The 17,580-nt window shown below is 38.5% G+C and overlaps 1 protein-coding gene across 2 annotated transcripts in view; it reads left to right on the top strand.

The window, feature by feature from the left end:
- grm5b (glutamate receptor, metabotropic 5b) overlaps window positions 1–17,580 on the top strand; it is a 551,580-nt gene that overhangs the window by 185,489 nt on the left and 348,511 nt on the right. For both annotated transcript variants that reach the window (XM_060826597.1, XM_060826598.1), the window contains exon 2: window positions 1,981–2,230. In XM_060826597.1, the coding sequence (XP_060682580.1) occupies window positions 1,981–2,230 (250 nt within the window). The remainder of the gene's footprint in view (window positions 1–1,980; window positions 2,231–17,580) is intronic.

Here is a 17,580-nt window from a genome sequence, read left to right on the forward strand (position 1 = left end):
ATTACAGCACAGTACAGACCCCTTGGCCCTCGATGTTGCGCCGACCTGTGGAACCAATCTGAAGCCCATCGAACCTGCATTATTCTATTCTCGTCCATATGCCTATCCTATGATCATTTAAGTGCCCTTAAAGTTGGCAAGTTTACTACTGTTCCAGGCAGTGCATTCCATGCTCCTACCACTCTCTGAGCAAAGAAACTACCTCTGACAAATGTCCTATATCTATCACCCCTCAATTTAAAACTATTTTCTCTCATGCTAGCCATTGCCATCTGAGGAAAAAGACTCTCACTGTCTAACCTGTCTAATCCTCTGATTATCTTAATTGTCTCAATTATGTCGCCTCTCAACCTTTTTCTCTCTAATGAAAATAGCCTCAAGTCCCTCAGCCTTTCCGAGTAAGTTCTTCCTTCCATACCAGGCAACATTCTAGTAAATCTTCTCTGAACCCTTTTCAAAGCTTTTACATCCTTCCTATATACGCAATACTCCAAATGTGGCCGCTCCAGAGTTTTGCACAGCCGCAGCATAATCTCATGGTTCTGAAACTTAATCCCTCTACCAATAAAAGCTAACACTCCTTATGCCTTCTTAACAACCCTATCAACCTGGGTGTCAACTTTCAAGGATCTGTGTACCTGGACACCGATATCTCTCTGTTCATCTACACCACCAAGACTCATACCATTAGCCCAGTACTCTGCATTCCTGTTACTCCTTCCAAAGTGAATCACCTCACCCCTTTCCACATTAAAATCCAGTTGTCACCTCTCAGCCCAACCCTGCTGCTTATCTATGCCTCTCTGTAATCTACAGCATCCTTCATCACTATCCACAAATCTATCAACTTTAGTGTCATCCGCAAATTTACTAATGCCCTCATTAAGAAAGGCAAACAACAGTAGATCCAAAACAGATCCTTGTGGTATGCCACTAGTAACTGAATTCCAGGATGAATACTTAACCTGTGAGGTCCATGCCAGCTGTGTACCAAAAGCAGTTTAGCTAGTCCCATCCCATTACTGTAAGCTCCAACTTTCTATTCTTACATTTGAGGTGCTTATCTAGTATATTTTTAAAGCCATGATTGATTAAAGCCATTATTGAATCTTGCAAATTTGGTTTCCAGGTATTGCATTTCATATTGCAACCATTTGCCGTGTGAATGCTTTTTCTTCTTGTTGCCTTTGGTTCTTTTATGAATCACTTTAGTCCTGTGCCCTCTGATTCTCAACGCTTCTGCTAATGGGAATGACTTGTTTCTATGCATGTTTTCATGATTACTCACAATTTTGAAAACATTCATCAAATCTTGACTCATGCTTTGAATTTTTGTGGACAGAATAGTTCCTTTAACCTATTGCCGTATATTTGGAGAAAGAATCACAATAACCCCGTTTGGAATAAGTATACAGTTTTGTATTTTTAGAGTTGCAAATGAGGCATCACCCTTGCATTTCAGCAGTGCTGTAACTGATCCATTTTCAGGCTTCTCTAAACTTAGAGAGATTTGTGTTATATTCTAATGGTCAATATTACTAGACTTTGGTGATATTTGCATCCTATACTAAAGCTTGCACAGCATCATACTTGTAACTAATGTGACAATTTGCATTGTGAATATAAATGTAGATTAGAATATTCTATTCACAGCATAACTGTGTGGATGTTTTGATGCAGATAAAGTCACATAATAAGATCTTTGTTTCAGCAAATTCATTCAAATTGTTATTTCAAACATATACAAAGTTTGTACCTTCCTGAATTCATGCTGTTATAGAAATTGAATTTTGATACGAACAGAATATATTATTGTTTCTACATTACTAGTAACCAGATGAATAATTGTAGTCAGTTAAATATTCTGACTAAAATAGCAAGAGCTTACACACACATATATATATACATATATATATATATTTATGTATAAAACTGAGATTAATCATCGAATCACAGTGACGCCCAATGCTTGTCTTGTAGGTAATTATGGAGAAAGTGGCATGGAAGCTTTTAAAGAGATGGCAGCTAAAGAGGGAATCTGCATTGCTAACTCCTACAAAATCTACAGCAATGCTGGCGAGCAGAACTTTGATAAGCTTTTGAGGAAGCTGCGCAGTCAACTTCCAAAGGCCCGAGTTGTGGCTTGCTTTTGTGAGGGCATGACTGTAAGAGGGCTGCTGATGTCCATGAGGCGACTTAGATCATTGGGAGAGTTCCAGCTGATTGGCAGGTAAGTGAAAACTTCAGGCTTTACTGAATGAATATTTATATATTGCTGTGCTTCAAGTCCAGGTGTATAGACTTTCAAAGATTGTAAAAATAACAATGACAGAAGCATAACAGTTTGACTCAGCCATTTTCAAAATTTTGGATTCAGCAACCAGCTTTAACTTAAGTAAGTGAATTGTCCATAGAGGATCGATAAATTCAAGACTTCTCTCAAAAGAAACATGCTATTTTTTTTTCTGCTTTCAGATACTACGTTTTCTACATTATGTAGTCCATCAGTTGTTGTCTATAGCTGTCACTATGCTTTTCTGCATGATGCAATACCATTACTTATATTTTGCCACTCTTGGATATGAATCAAACATAAGGAGAAATGATAAGTGGTTAGGTCTTACACTGGTTGAATATTACCATACAGGATAGATAGGATAACAAGGAGAGATTTGTTAACATTTTTGAGACAGGTACAAGAAAAAAAGATAAATAAAAATGAATGATTTTAAATCCCAAGTTTTATGGATAAACTGCTTAGATCTGTCTTGAATTTGTACAAGCACTCTTCCAATCTACTGTCATAACTGAAGTGGAAAATTGATGAAATCCTCAGATAGTTAATATAAATAGCTGCAAGTGATAAATAATGCCATTTCTCCAGGGATTTTTCTAGCCTTCTAGGACAAACGTGGCAGGGGTTTGAAAGAAAAGGATGACAGTTTTTCAACTTTTGATGTGACAGAAGTGGAAAGATTTTATTTTCCTCTAGATCTATGTGTCTTTAGGAAGGAATCAAAATGGTGTTAGTTTTATGGAAAAATGTGTGAGAAACATCTGATAGGAGGACGTTGGGAGGTGAAAGGGGCACACAGAGATTTCCAAAACCTCAGAAAATGGGGAAACTGGGGAATTGTGGCTAGAGCATAAAAGGAGATTGGAGAATGTGGAGGCTATGCAGAGTTGGAGACTAGGATCTCATGGGAGACGCAGGTCAGAATTGTTTCATTTGTTCACCTGCACATGGATGCCCTCTTGATTCTTTAAACATTAAATGCTAGAAAGAAACTGTAAGTAGAAGTACCTACTGGAGGTGACCCATACTTTGTCAGATAAATTTGATAATATTTGTAAAACTCATATGACCCGATCTCATGTAATCTGATATCATGACATCTATTACATGCCACAGTCTCAGGCAATATAATGTCATCTGGTCAGGTGTTCAAATTTCAATTTTTATATTATTTTCTTGTCTTCCTTTTTGTCTCTTGCATTTTCTCAATCCACTTTTTTAGCAGAAACTTTTGCTGTTCATTGGAGCAGAAGGCAAGGTGGACAGAAACACTTAATTAGACAAGAGGCCAAAAAATCCGATGATAGTATGAAAGTTTTTACTTTAGTTCTCTGAATTTTTAAAAGCAAACTGAGCTTCCTGGTGGCAAGCATCAAGAAGTCCTTTTCAATCCATTTGCATGACATGAATGTTCATTCAAAGGCCAGCTCAGTGGATTTGATCTCAATTTAATCACGTGTAAGTGAGATAAACCAGGCATGGTGATCACCTTTTTGGATTTTTGAGTGAGTAGATATAATTTTGTCCTGTTTGGGGAGCATTTTTCCATATCATGCCATAACATTAGTGAGATGTATTGCATAAAATAGAGAGCTATTCTTCAATGCTGACTGGAGAAGTAGAGATTAACATTAAACTGAAATGTAGAGAGAAATGAAACATGCAATAATGTAGAAAACAGATGAAAAAGAAGATCACGATGGACATAATGGAATATGGAAAAATAAGTTTGCAATTAGTATTAAAAGGCTTGGCAAATAATTTTGGGAGCATATGAAGTATAATGGAATAATCTAAGAGGAGGTAGAATAGCTAAGCTTCAAACAGGAGCCTTACAGAGATTGAAGGTATGGAAACAATGTGAAATAAATATTTTCCAGCAGTAAATATAAATAGTGACAGAATTAAGAGTATTGGTGTAACTATTGATAAGACAGTAACATTCAAAATTATGGTAGTACTGAGGGTGGAAGGGATTTGAAGGAAGTATTGAATGTTGAAGGTTGAGGGAAGTCAGAAGTTGTGTGACAAGTAATTTTCAATTCACTTTAGGTATTAACTTGTGCTAGGATTTGGAGAACAGCTAATGTCTTCCCCATATGCAAGAAGACAGGGAAGGATGTGTTGTGAAATGATAGACTGATTCTAATGTCAGTTGTGAATGAGCTCTTAGAAGCCAAAATTGAACTGAGAATAGTAAATATTTAGATATGCATTAAAGAAATCCAACATTGTCTTATACAAGCACGTTGTGCTTCACAAATATATAAAAGTTTTTCAAATTGAACTGAGAAATAAATGAATGTAGTAGATACAGTGGTTTTACTTTTCAGACATTTCATGAACTGTCTCTCAGGAGGCTGTTTCTAAGAATTTAGGCATGTGGAATAACAGGAAATGTAACAACATGGATGGTAAAATGGTTGATTGACAGAAAATAGAGAATTAAGATATTTCACAACAGAAAATCCTGGAGGCACATAATGGGTCAAGCAGCATTGTGGAGAGACTAATGGAGTTAATATTTTGGTTAGACTGTAGCCCTTTTAATATTTCTACAAGAATATAAGAAATAGGAACAGGGATAAATCAGATGGTTGCCTAGTCTACTCCACCATTCACTCCACAATCATGGTTGATCTTGGGCTTCAGCTACTTTTCCCTGGTTCCCCTGAGAAACTGTCTACCAAGCTTCAAATGCATTCAATGATGGAATATCTGCATCTTTTGAGTTGAGAATTCCAAAGAATTGCAACCTTTGACTGGAGAATTTTTTTTTCATCTGATTGGGTCCTTATGACTGTTTCCTTGCATTTTACAATCTCCAACCACGGGAAATGATCTATCAGCATCAACATAATTAAGCCCCTTTCAAAGTCTTGCAAGTTTCAATGAGATCATCTCTCACTCTTGTAAACTTCAGTGAATAAAAGCCCAAATTGCCGAGCCACTCATCGTGGGAAATCCCCTCATACCTTTTCGTAAGTGTGGGTCCAAAACTACATACAGTACCCTGGATGTAGTCTTTGCTACTGATACTTCACTAAATAGTAAAATGACTATTTCCCACTAATTTTAACGGTTTTGTCAGGGTAATTATTTTTTACAACTCATAAGCAACAGGAAGCAATATACAAGCAATTAAAAACTATATAGTTTGGCACATGCATATGCTCATAATACAGAAACAGATGAAGATTAAAAAGGAAAATATGACTTAGGGACAGGAGTAGGCCATTCATGCATTCTAGCCTGGACAACCATTCGTCAAGGTCCACCATTTACTCCACTTTCCAGTGTGCCCCTCACAACTCTTCCTGGGGAAAAAAAGTCCACAGACTAATGGCCCACCGAGTCAGAAATATTCTACTCATCTAAGTTTTAAAAGCAAGACCTTTTATTCTTAAAGAGAATCCACAAGTTAAAGTCTCTCCAACAAAGAGAAATATCCTCTCAGAATCTAGCCTGTTGGGTCCCCTTCAGGATCTTTTATGTTTCAATAAATCCAACCTTATCTTTTAAACTCCAATGGGCAAATGCCTAGCATGTTCAATATTTCTTCATAAGAAAAATCTTTCATCTGAGGAATGAATTGAGTGAACTTTCAGTGAACTGCTTCTAAAGGAATTATGTCATTTTTGAAATAAAATAAACAAAATTGCACTCAGTACTGCAGATGCTATTTCATACATTTCTTCTGTGGAAATCAAACAGCTACTGAACTTTTTTTAAAGAGGTCAGAAGTCTCAATGTGGAGATGTCTGCTAATATCTGTGATGCCAATGACTTGCTGTGTTGGATAGCGTTAGATGGATAATCCTCAAGGTCAATCAGACAACTTACCACAATAACACATTACAAATCACACATGACATTTTGAAAAAGAGGCAATAATGTTTCATTTTTGAAGTCAGCTAAATCATAATTTGCCAATTGTGTCACCATGTCAGCTGTGCTAACAGCAGTATTTGAAAATGCTATTTCACATGTAAACCAAACATTTGATCAAAATAGATTTCTCACACTTTAAGGGGCCTGATTAGAATAATAACAATAATTTTCATTTATGTCCCACAAAAACACTCCATGTGCTCCATAGAAGCATTATCAGGCAAATTTTGACATTGATCTGAAACAACAAAAATAGTTCAAAACTTGACACCAAGCCATATAATAACAAAATAACACATTTAATTTACATTCATGAATATTCTTTTTAGTTTTGCATTTTAATTCATTTATGGGATGCAGATGTTGCTAGCTAGACCTGCATTTATTGCCCGTCTTGAATTGACCTTGAAAAGGTGATAATGAGCTAGCTTTTTGAACTGTTGCAGTCCTTGGGGTGTCGGGACAATCAAGTGTTGTTAGGGAGGATGTTCTTGGATTTTAACCTGTTGCAATGAATAAATGGCAATATAGTTCCAAGTCATGATGGTATGTGACTTGGAGGCAAGTTTGTAGGTGGCTGTGGTCACAGTACCTCTTGCCCTTGTCATTCTAGGTGGTAGAGGTCATGGACTTGAAAGGTGCTGACTAAGAACACTTGTTGCTTCTTATAGATGGTACATATTGCTGCCCTTTGGGTGAAGAAAGTTAGGTGAATGAAGTTAATCTTGAATGTGATGGATGGAGTGTCAAACATACAGGCTGGTTTGTTCTGCTGGTGTCTAGCTTCATGAGTACTCTTAGAGCTACACCCATCTAGGCAAGTGAAGAATACTTTGTCCCACTCTTGATTTGTAGACAGTGAACAGTGTTAAGTTGCTTACTAAAAGGTTTCAGCCTTTGATATACTCTTGTAGCTATAGAATACTTTGTCCAGTTCAGTTTATGGTCAGTGATCAGCATGTTGATAATAGAGGATTCAGCAATTGAAATGCCATTGAATGTCAAGAGCTGATGGTTAAATTTAAATTACCTCTTCGTGGAGGTAGTCATTACCAGGAACCTTTATGGCACAGTTGATACTGGTTACTTCTCAGCCTAAGCCTGAATGTTGTCTTGGTCTTCTTATATAATGTTTCAGTACCCAGTACCCAGGAAGTTACAAATGTGCAGTCATCAACAAACATTCCCCATTTCCGATCTTATCATGAAGTGAATTTTATTGATGAAATACCTGCAGATATTTGAGCCCAGGATCCTAATATGAGCAATTGTTCAATAATGTCTGAAGGTGATTGAACTTTAACAACCATAAGCATATTCCTTTGTGTCAGATATGATTCTAACCAGTAGTAAGTTTTTCTCCTTGACTTCCATTGACTCCAATTTTGCTTGGACTCCTTGATGCCATTCTCAGTCAAATGCTGCCTTGATATCAAGGACAGTTGGCCTCGTCTCACCTCAGGAGTTCAGGTCTTTTGTCAATGGTTGACCATGGTCATAATGAGGTCAAGAGCTAAGTTGTTCTGGCAGAATGCAAGCTGAATATGAATGCAAAGGTTATTCCTCTGCAAATGCTGCTTGATAGCCTCAATGAACTCTTTTCCATAAAGCAGCATTAATTGCAACATGTCACTGTTTTATTGCTGCAGTGTAAAGAAACACATATTCTAACGAATAACAGTACTTCCATTCTGAACTCTCTGTATTGTCATAACTTTTAAAATTAAAACTCAGCAGAAAAGCTTCTTTTTTTCTCAGGAAAAAAAACTCAGCTTCTGGAGGTAATTGATGAACAACCTTCCAAAAGACTTCCATTACATATTGTTTCAGTGCCCTGAAATGATCGTAGATATATGATTATAGTAGTAATCATATACTGATCGCAGTATACACGCGATATACTTAGAAGTGGTATTTTGTTTCCAAGCATCTATTGTGTAATTTGTGAAAAGCAAGTAACATATTACATTGAAAATATTTTAGCAGAACTATTATCCATGAGCATCAATATGAGTGACCTAAAATTATTTTGCAAAAGTAATCATGTTTGTAAGTGTAACACTACAACCAGACAAATTATAGCATCAATTATTTTTTTCAGCTATCAACATTTTAACTCAACTGGGACTCTATACTAATTTTCTTCTTCAAATTAATATTCTCACCACATTTGAATTTGAATTTAAATTATCTTATTGTCACGTGTATTTTACAGTAAGAGATACAATAAAATACACTGAGAGGCTTTCACTTGTCGTCACAATATGGCACCATTTTGATTGTTTGAGAATAAGAAAAATAAGTAAAAAGATAAAACTAAAACAGAATTCAAACCAGGTTTGAGTTCTAAGCTGACTCAGAACCATAAATGCCATGCATAACTAACGTGGGAGTTGCCAATCCCCAGGCACCATTTCTTTGCCACTGGACCAATTCATCTCTGCCACCACCTTTGCGGGCGGCACGGTGGCACAGTGGTTAGCACTGTTGCCTCACAGCGCCTAAGGCGACTCAGGCGACTGACTGTGTGGAGTTTGCACGTTCTCTCCGTGTCTGCGTGGGTTTCCTCCGGGAGCTCCGGTTTCCTCCCACAGTCCAAAGATGTGCAGGTCAGGTGAATTGGCCATGCTAAATTGCCCGTAGTGTTAGGTAAGGGGTAAATGTAGGGGTATGGGTGGGTTGCGCTTCGGCGGGTCGGTGTGGACTTGTTGGACCGAAGGGCCTGTTTCCACACTGTAAGTAATCTAATCTAATCTATCTAATCTAATCTAATCTAATCTTATCGCCATCTGTGCTGGACCAATCAACATCAGAGTTGCAGCTTGTGCTCCCAGTCCACTTCATCGATGTTGTTATAATACTCTTCTAGTACTGTTTTGTCGCCACCAATGCCAACGACGAAGTTGCTGATCCTCAGGCGTCATCTTTCACCATTGGGTCTACCTCATCAACATCACCTCTGCTCATGTAGCAGCTGCTGATTCTGGGTCCTGTACTCGCACCGGTAAGGACTCACAGTCCACTGTGCTAGGCTCGCTCTCCCCATTCTGGGCTCAGTCTCCCCATGCAGGCCTTGCTCTCCTCCACCGTGAGTTTGCGCCAGGATAACTCACCACTGTTGATGCCTTCCAAATTCTTCACAGTAAGTAACTAAAGTTAAAGGTAAGTAAAAAACAAAAAGAAAAGCAGATGGAGAAATAAGCCCTGAGCTCAGGAGCTCTACTCTGCCATTACCTTGACAATAAATTGTCATTGTAGCTTTGCTATAGTTGATGGCAGGTCATCAATCCAACTACTGATTGATAATTTTCTTCTTATGCATTACACAACTGAGTACATATGATACAAATATATCAGAATAATATAAATAACAGAATGACTGAATATTTTGAAAATACATGCTTCATCTCTGCTGGTAAGAGATGAGGCAACTCATGGCTCAGAAAGCTCCATGGTTTATAAGAGCAAAAGTAAAATCCAGTCTGAAACTTGACATATTGCTGAGGGAGATGTGATTGTACAGATGCAATTTTCTCTTTGATTTTTGATTGCTGGCTCACCATATCTCACCTGGTAAGCAGGATGCTCGCAGTTGAAAGTCTGCGGAACTTCCTGTGCAGAATTTGCCCATCAGAAGCACCTTTTGGACAGGTCTTCACTTGGATATTCAAAGCATCAAGGTTATTTAACTAATCAAACTGGATTCCTATGCCTCTTGTATGCTCTGATTACAAATTTCAAGAAGAAATGGACCAAGCATGCACATAAGAATTGTTTTTCAAAGGTCGTGATGCATGCTGATATGTGGGCAAATGTACTGGAATTTATTTGTAAGTGGCCTAAACTTAATTTTATGATTATGTAATCTTGTTCTGGATTCCCTATTAAAGGAAAACATTTTTCTGTATCTAACTTATTGAATTACTTTATAATTTTAAACATTTGGACTAAATCACCCCTCAATCTTTAAAACTCAAGGAAATACAAACCATGTTTATGCAAACTTCAAGTCTTCAAGTGATGTATTTCTGTTGTACCTCCTCCAAGGCCAGTATATCTTGCCTGACATTCAATGAACAAACCTAATGGTGTCCAATAAAAGCTTTATATTACTGAAGCATTGGATAAATTATAAATCAGAGTCTGACCTCATGCACTTTGTTCTTGCTTAGTGTGTTAAAATCAAACTTAAATGTTGGACATGTGATTGAGGAACGACATTATTTCTTTGGAGACAATTCAGAGAAGATTCACTAGGATGATCCTTGGTATGAAGGGATTGTCTTAAGAGCAAAGATTAAATACATTGGGAATCTACTTATCGGAATTTGGAAGAATGAGAGGTGACCTCATTGAAGCACATAGGATTCCTAAGGGACAAAGACAGAATTTGCTGGAGAAAGTTAGCTGGTCCGGCAGCACCTGTGGATCAAATGCAGAGTCAATATTTTGGGTCCAGTGACCCCTTATCAGAAATAGTAGCTCGGTGGTATATATGGTGTGTGTGTGAATATTGATAGTACACATGCTAATGATGGGGGTGTGGGAGAGGCAAAGGGGTAAAGGAGTGAGAGGATAGGTGTAGTCGGAGCCCAGAGGGAGAGAGTGACAGTTAGGGAGAGATAATGGTATGCCAGGCAAGGAGAAAAGCTGATATTTGTGAGTATAAATAGGTGAAAATGGGTTCACTGCCTTGAATACAGCCAATGTAATGAGAAGATCTGGATGTTGGGGTGAGGAAAGGACATGGAAGAAGATGTTCAGGACCTAAAGTTATTCATTTTGATATTGAATCCTGAAGGCTGCAAGGTACCCAAATTTGAAATGAAATTCTGTTGTTCCAACTTAGGTTGAGCCACACTAGAGCACTGCTGCAGGTCCTGGAGAGAAATGTTGGCCAGGGAACGCAGTAATGTATTGAAGTGACTGGCAACTGAAAGCTTGGTGTCATTTTTGCAGACAGAATATAAGTGTTCCGCAAAGCAGTTGTCCAGCCTGCATTTCATCTCAACAATGAAAAGGATCTTTCCCCTCATGGGAGAGTTTAGTACCAGAGGGCATAGTCTCTGTGTAAAGGGGTACCAATTTGAGACAGAGATGAGGAGAAATTTCTTTAACTCATGTGTTTTTGGAACTTCTTGTCAAAGAAGCTGTGAGAGCAGTCTTTGTTATACTTAATGCTAAAATAAATCGATTCTTGATCAGTAGGGTGAAGTGGAAAGGGCAGGAAAGTGAACATGAGGAAATTTAGATCAGCCATGAAATTAGTGAATTGTGAAGTAGGTTCAAAAGGCTGAACAACCCAACCTATTTCTATTTCTTATAGTTTTATTATAATTTTATGGCCTTATGTTCATAAAAATGGCTATATGTGAGGAACTTTTATGTAGCAGACACTGAAACAGGAGTGAACCCAATGCCTTTAAAAAGGCAGAGCAAAGATTTACGAGGTTATTGTCAGGGTTGGAGGGTTTGAGCTATAGGGAAAGGCTGAATAGGCTAGGGCTATTTCCCTTGAAGTTGGAGGCTGAGGGCTGATCTTATAGAGGTTTATAAAATAATGAGGGGCATGGGTAAATAAGCAAGGTCTTTTCCCCAGGATGTACAAGTCTAAAACTAGAGGGTGTAGATTTAAGCTGAGAAGCGAAAGATAGCAAAGGGACTTAAAGGGTAACATTTTCATGCAGGGCATGGTGCATGTATGGAATGAGCTGACAGAGGAACTGGTGGAGGCTGGTATGATCACAACAGTTAAAAGACATCTGGATGGGTATATGAATAGGAAGGGTGTAGACTGATATGGACCAAATGCTGGCAGATGGGACTAGATTTATGTAGGATATTTGGTCGGCATGGACAAGTTGGACTGAAGGGTTTATTTCCATGTTGCATATCTTTATGACTCTATGACTCTAATAAAGTTTGCAGCAGTAAAGGAATTCTGCCAACTCGTTAATTCAAAACTGATTGCTTGACAGGTTGGAAAGAAGATGGCATGCCATTATCACAGAATATTGATTCATTTTAAAGCATTCTTAAATATCTGGGAAAAGTTAACTCTTGCCATGACGACTGGCAGAATTCACTATTTTGTTGCTGGGGAGATTTTAGCAGAGGTCCATTTTGACTATCAGGCTTCATTAATGTAGACACAGTAAATGGTCCACCTGTAATAGGCAGTTTGTTATATTCGAGCTGGTAATTAAAAGGCTGTGGCAGTTTAGCTGTTACTTCACAAACAATTAAAAGTGAACAGGCTGATAGAGACTTGGCAATTCTTTTTAAAGATAATTTTCAAATTGTAAAATCTTGATCACTGTGTATATTTTAAAAAATCAGGCTTTGTGAAATTATATTGAACTAATTTATTGCTGATAGGCCATGTAGTGCTATTTCTGCAGCATTGCTCATCCTTGAGAAATGTTGCATGGTTTGTGTGACCTGTGAGAATCAGAACTTGGTTCAGCAAAAGACTTTAGTATTCATAGAATCTCTACAACACAGAAAGAGGTCATTTGGCCCATCGAACCCACACCAAACTTCTGAATATCCCACCCAGACCCATACCCCCACCTATCCCCAATAGCACTGCATTTTGCCATAGCTAATCAACCTAGCTACACATCACTGGACACTACAGGACAATTTAGCATGGCCAATCCAGCGAACATGCATATATTTGGACTGCGAGAGAAAACAGGACCACCCAATGGAAACCCACACAGTCATGAAGAGAACATGCAAACTCCGTGTAGACATTCATCAGAGGTTGAAATCAATCTTGGGTCATAATGCTGTGAGGCAGCAGTGCTAACCATTGGTCACCATGCCACATTGAAAATCAAGTTGAAGAAGAAGCTGAGTTCAGTTCTGATTCTGGGAAGTCAAATTCATACAACTGCTGTTGTGGATTTGCAATGGACTAAAAATGAACTCATGGTTTAATTCAATAATGTTCATTGTCTCAACAGTATCACATTTCTAGTGCCAACAATCTGTTGAAATCATCCTGTATTTAAATTCTGGTCTGTGAGTAAATAGCAAATGTTGAATGCAGTTGGTTGAACAAATTATAACTGCATGTTTTTGTCATCTAAAATTTAACCTTGTTTTCCAGGCTCAGGTGAACAATTGTTTAGTCGTTATCAACCTTTTTGTTAGATGGAATTTCTATGCTTGGTAAAATTGTCTTTGTTCACTTGAGTATTTGAAGACTTTAATAAAGTTCTAGTAATGTCAACTTTGAGTGATAATGTGAAATGGACAGTAGAGGTTCAGCCACCCATTATATATTTCTCCTGAATTTCATTAGTTTTAATAAAATTGAAACGCAGGGAAGTTGTATAATGGGTGGCTGTATTACCACCATCTGCTTGGCACCACTGAAAACCAAAATATCCTCAATTTGTCAAATTTAATATGCAGCACTTTCTGATTTTTTTTCTTGGAATGCATTTAAAGGACTAAATACCTTAATTCAAGTTTTGAAAATATATTTCTTTATGAAATACATTATTTTCCATTTATTAAATTCTTGCATATTGCAGAGTTGGGATTACCTTGATTGCCATAGGCTTGACTGCTGTGAGTTTAAGTCAAGTGACTTTTTCACTGCTGGCCACAGAAACGTGCGTCTGTACCTCAGACTAGAGAGTCTCCTAACACAATTGACCTCTTGGAACCCGACGTACTTCTTGTTGAATTATATTCCCTGTGATTGATCACCCCCTACATTTTCTAAAACAGCATACTTGTTTTTAAATGGGGATAGTCACAGAAGACTCCTGCACTAGCTGCCTACCTCTCTTGCCTTTCTTGGAGCTAACCCATCTATGTGGCTGTATCTGACACACCCTCACCCCCTTCCTATAACTGCCATCCATCACATACTGTTGCTGTTGCAAATGCCTCATTGCCTCTAACTGGCTCTCCAACCGATCAATTCAATCTAATAGGATTCACAATCAACAACATTTATTGCACACATAATCTGCAGTAACCCTTAAACTCTATCTTAAAATTCCCACATCTGACAAGAAGCGCATATCTCTCTACTAAAGGCGAGTTTGCTCTTTCAGACAATCTACAGACCCAGAAAATAACACCATCTTATTCCTCTACAAAATACTGCCCCAGGTTGAATTAATAGTTATGACTTATAATTGACGTTTAATCAAGAGACATATCCAAAAAAAAAATCAAGAAAGAACCCACTCTACTCACTACTGCAGACTTTCTGCAGGCCACACTTAATTCAATTCACTTATCTGTTTCTGTGCTGTGAATTTTACCCAAACACTTCCTCCAAGATCAGTTGTAAATTTCACAGTTTGTTAATTTTTCCAGACACATTCCATTGTCCAGCAATACATGAAATCAAACAGCAAAAGTAACAGATACACATGGTGTCAGTTTCTATCTCTCACTCTTTCCTGCGCTGACCTCACCATGTGCTACCTTTGTCTATTCTTCTCCATTTTAAAACTGCTGTTGTGTTGACATTTTTTTCCCAAAGTTCCAAAACAATGCAACAGCATATATAACAGTAATTGCTGCTCCTGGAATTCAAGGAAATCACCTCCAACAGACTGATGTGTCAGTGGGGAGCATTTTGTGGCCAGTGACCATAATTCTATTAGATTTAAAATAGTGATGGAAAAGAACAGACTAGATCTAAATGTTGAAGTTCTAAATTGGATAAAGGCCAATTTTGACAGTATTAGGCAAGAACTTTCAAAAGTTGATTGAGGGTAGATGTTTGCAGGTAAAGGGGTGGCTAGGAAATGGGAAGCCTTCAGAAATGAGCTAATAAGAATTCAGAGAATATATATTCCAGTTAGAAGGGAAAGGCTGGGAGGGATGGGGAATGCTGGATGACTAAAGTAATTGAGGGTTTGGTTGAGAAAAAGAAGGAAGCATATGTAAGGTATAGACAGGATAGATCGAGTCAATCCTTAGAAGAGTATAAAAGCAATAGGAGTATGCTCAAGAGAAAAATTCGGAAGGCAAAATGGGGACATGAGATAACTTTGGCAAATAGAGTTAAGGAGAATCCAAAGGGTTTTTACAAATATATTAAGAACAAAAGGGTAACTAGGGAGAGAATAGACCCCTCAAAGATCAGCAAGGTGGCCTTTGTGGGGAGCTGCAGAAAATGGGGGAGATACTAAACAAGTATTTTGCATCAGTATTTACTGTGGAAAAGGTTATGGAAGATATAGACTGTAGGGAAATAGATGGTGACACCTTGCAAAATATCCATATTACAGAGGAGGAAGTGCTTTTGTCTTGAAACGCATAAAAGTGGATAATTCCCCAGGACCTGATCAGATGTAGCCTCAAACTCTGTGGGAAGCTAGAGCAGTGATTGCTGGGCCTCTGGCTGAGATATTTGTATCATCGATAGTCACAGGTGAGGTACCGGAAGACTGGAGGTTGGCTAACGTGGTGCCACTGTTTAAGAAGGGTGGTAAGGACAAGTCAGGGAACTATAGGCCAGTGAGTCTGATATCAGTGGTGGGCAAGCTGTTGGAGGGAATCCTGAGGGACAGGATGCACATTTGGAAATGCAAGGACTGATTAGGAATAGTCAACATGGCTTTGTGCGTGGAAAATCATATCTCACAAACTTGATTACGTTTTTTGAAGAAGTAACAAAGAGAATTGATGAGGGCAGAGCAGTAGATGTGATCTATATGGACTTTAGTAAGGTGTTCGACAAAGTTCCTCATGGGAGACTGTTTAGCAAGGTTAGATCTTATGAAATGCAGGGAGATCTAGCCATTTGGATATAGAACTGGCTCAAAGGTAGAAGACAAAGGGTGGTGGTGGAGGGTTGTTTTTCAGAATGGAGGCCTGTGTCCAGTGGAATGCCACAAGGATCGATGCTGGGTCCTCTAATTTCTGTCATTTATATAAATGATTTGGATGCAAGCATAAGAGGTACAGTTAGTAAGTTTGCAAATGACACCAAAATTGGAGATGTAGTGGACAACGAAGAAGGTTACCTCAGAATACAACAGGATCTTGATCAGATGGGCCAATGGGCTGAGAAGTGGCAGATGGAATTTAATTCAGATAACTGTGAGGTGCTGCATTTTGGGGAAGCAAATCAGGACAAGACACACCCTTCCTGATAAGATCCTCTGGAGTGTTGTTGAACAAAGAGACCTTGGAATGCAGGTTTGTACCTCCTTGAAAGTGGAGTCGCAGGTAGATAGGATAGTGCAGAAGGAATTTGGTATACTTTCCTTCATTGGTCAGAGTATTAAGTACAGGAGTTGAGAGGCCATGCTGTGGCTGCACAGACATTGGATAGGCGACTGTTGGAATATTACATGCATTTCTGGTCTGCTTCCTATCAGAAAGATGTTGTGAAACTTGAAAGGGTTCAGAAAAGATTTACAAGGATGTTGCCAGGTTTGGAGGATTTGAGCTATAGGGAGAGGCTGAACAGGCTGAGGCTGTTTTCCCTGGAGCGTCGGAGACTGAGGGGTGACCTCATAGAGGTTTACAAAATTACGAGGGGCATGGATATGATAAGTGGACAAAGTCTTTTCCCTGCGGCCGAGGAGTCTAAAATTAGAGGACATAGGTTTAGGGTGAGAGAGGAAAGATATAAAAGAGAACTAAGGGGCAACTTTTTCACACAGAGGGTAGTACGTGTATGGAATGAGCTGCCAGAGGAAGTGGTGGAGGCTGGTACAACTGCAACATTTAAGAGGCATTTGGATGGGTATATGAATAAGAAGGGTTTGGAGGGATATGGGCCAGTGCTGGCAGGTGGGACTAAATTGGGTTGGGATATCTGGTCGGCATGGACGGGTTTGACCGAAGGGTCTGTTTTATGCTGTACATATCAATGACTCTATGACTTTCATTTTTCCCAACAGTATTTTGTCTACATATTCTCATGAGGTTCAAAGTCACAAGTTGTAATTTAGGGGGTCTAATGGTTTAATAATTATATCGCTGAAGTAGTAATCTAAAGCTGGAGTCTGATATTCTGGGGATAGGAATCTTAATCTTACAATAAAATTCAAATTGAATAAAAACAAGTTAGAATTAGATTAGATTAGATTAGGTTAGATTACTTACAGTGTGGAAACAGGCCCTTCGACTCAACAAGTCCACACCGACCCGCCGAAGCGCAATCCACCCATACCCCTATGAGTGATAACTTTGTGGGCAATTTTCTGAGCCTATCAGTGACTATTATAAAAACCCAACTAGTTCACTAATATCCTTTAGGAAAAGAAATCTGCTGTTCTTCCCAGGTTTGATCCATATATGACTCCAGATCCAGCAGTCGGGGGTTGACAACATATGCTAACTTGGCCAGTGACTCCCACATTTGATGAAAGAATAAATACATTTTTAAAAAGTGTTTTAAA

The sequence above is a fragment of the Hemiscyllium ocellatum genome, chromosome 6 (genome assembly GCF_020745735.1).
Source record: "Hemiscyllium ocellatum isolate sHemOce1 chromosome 6, sHemOce1.pat.X.cur, whole genome shotgun sequence".
Classification (NCBI taxonomy): Eukaryota; Metazoa; Chordata; class Chondrichthyes; order Orectolobiformes; family Hemiscylliidae; genus Hemiscyllium; species Hemiscyllium ocellatum.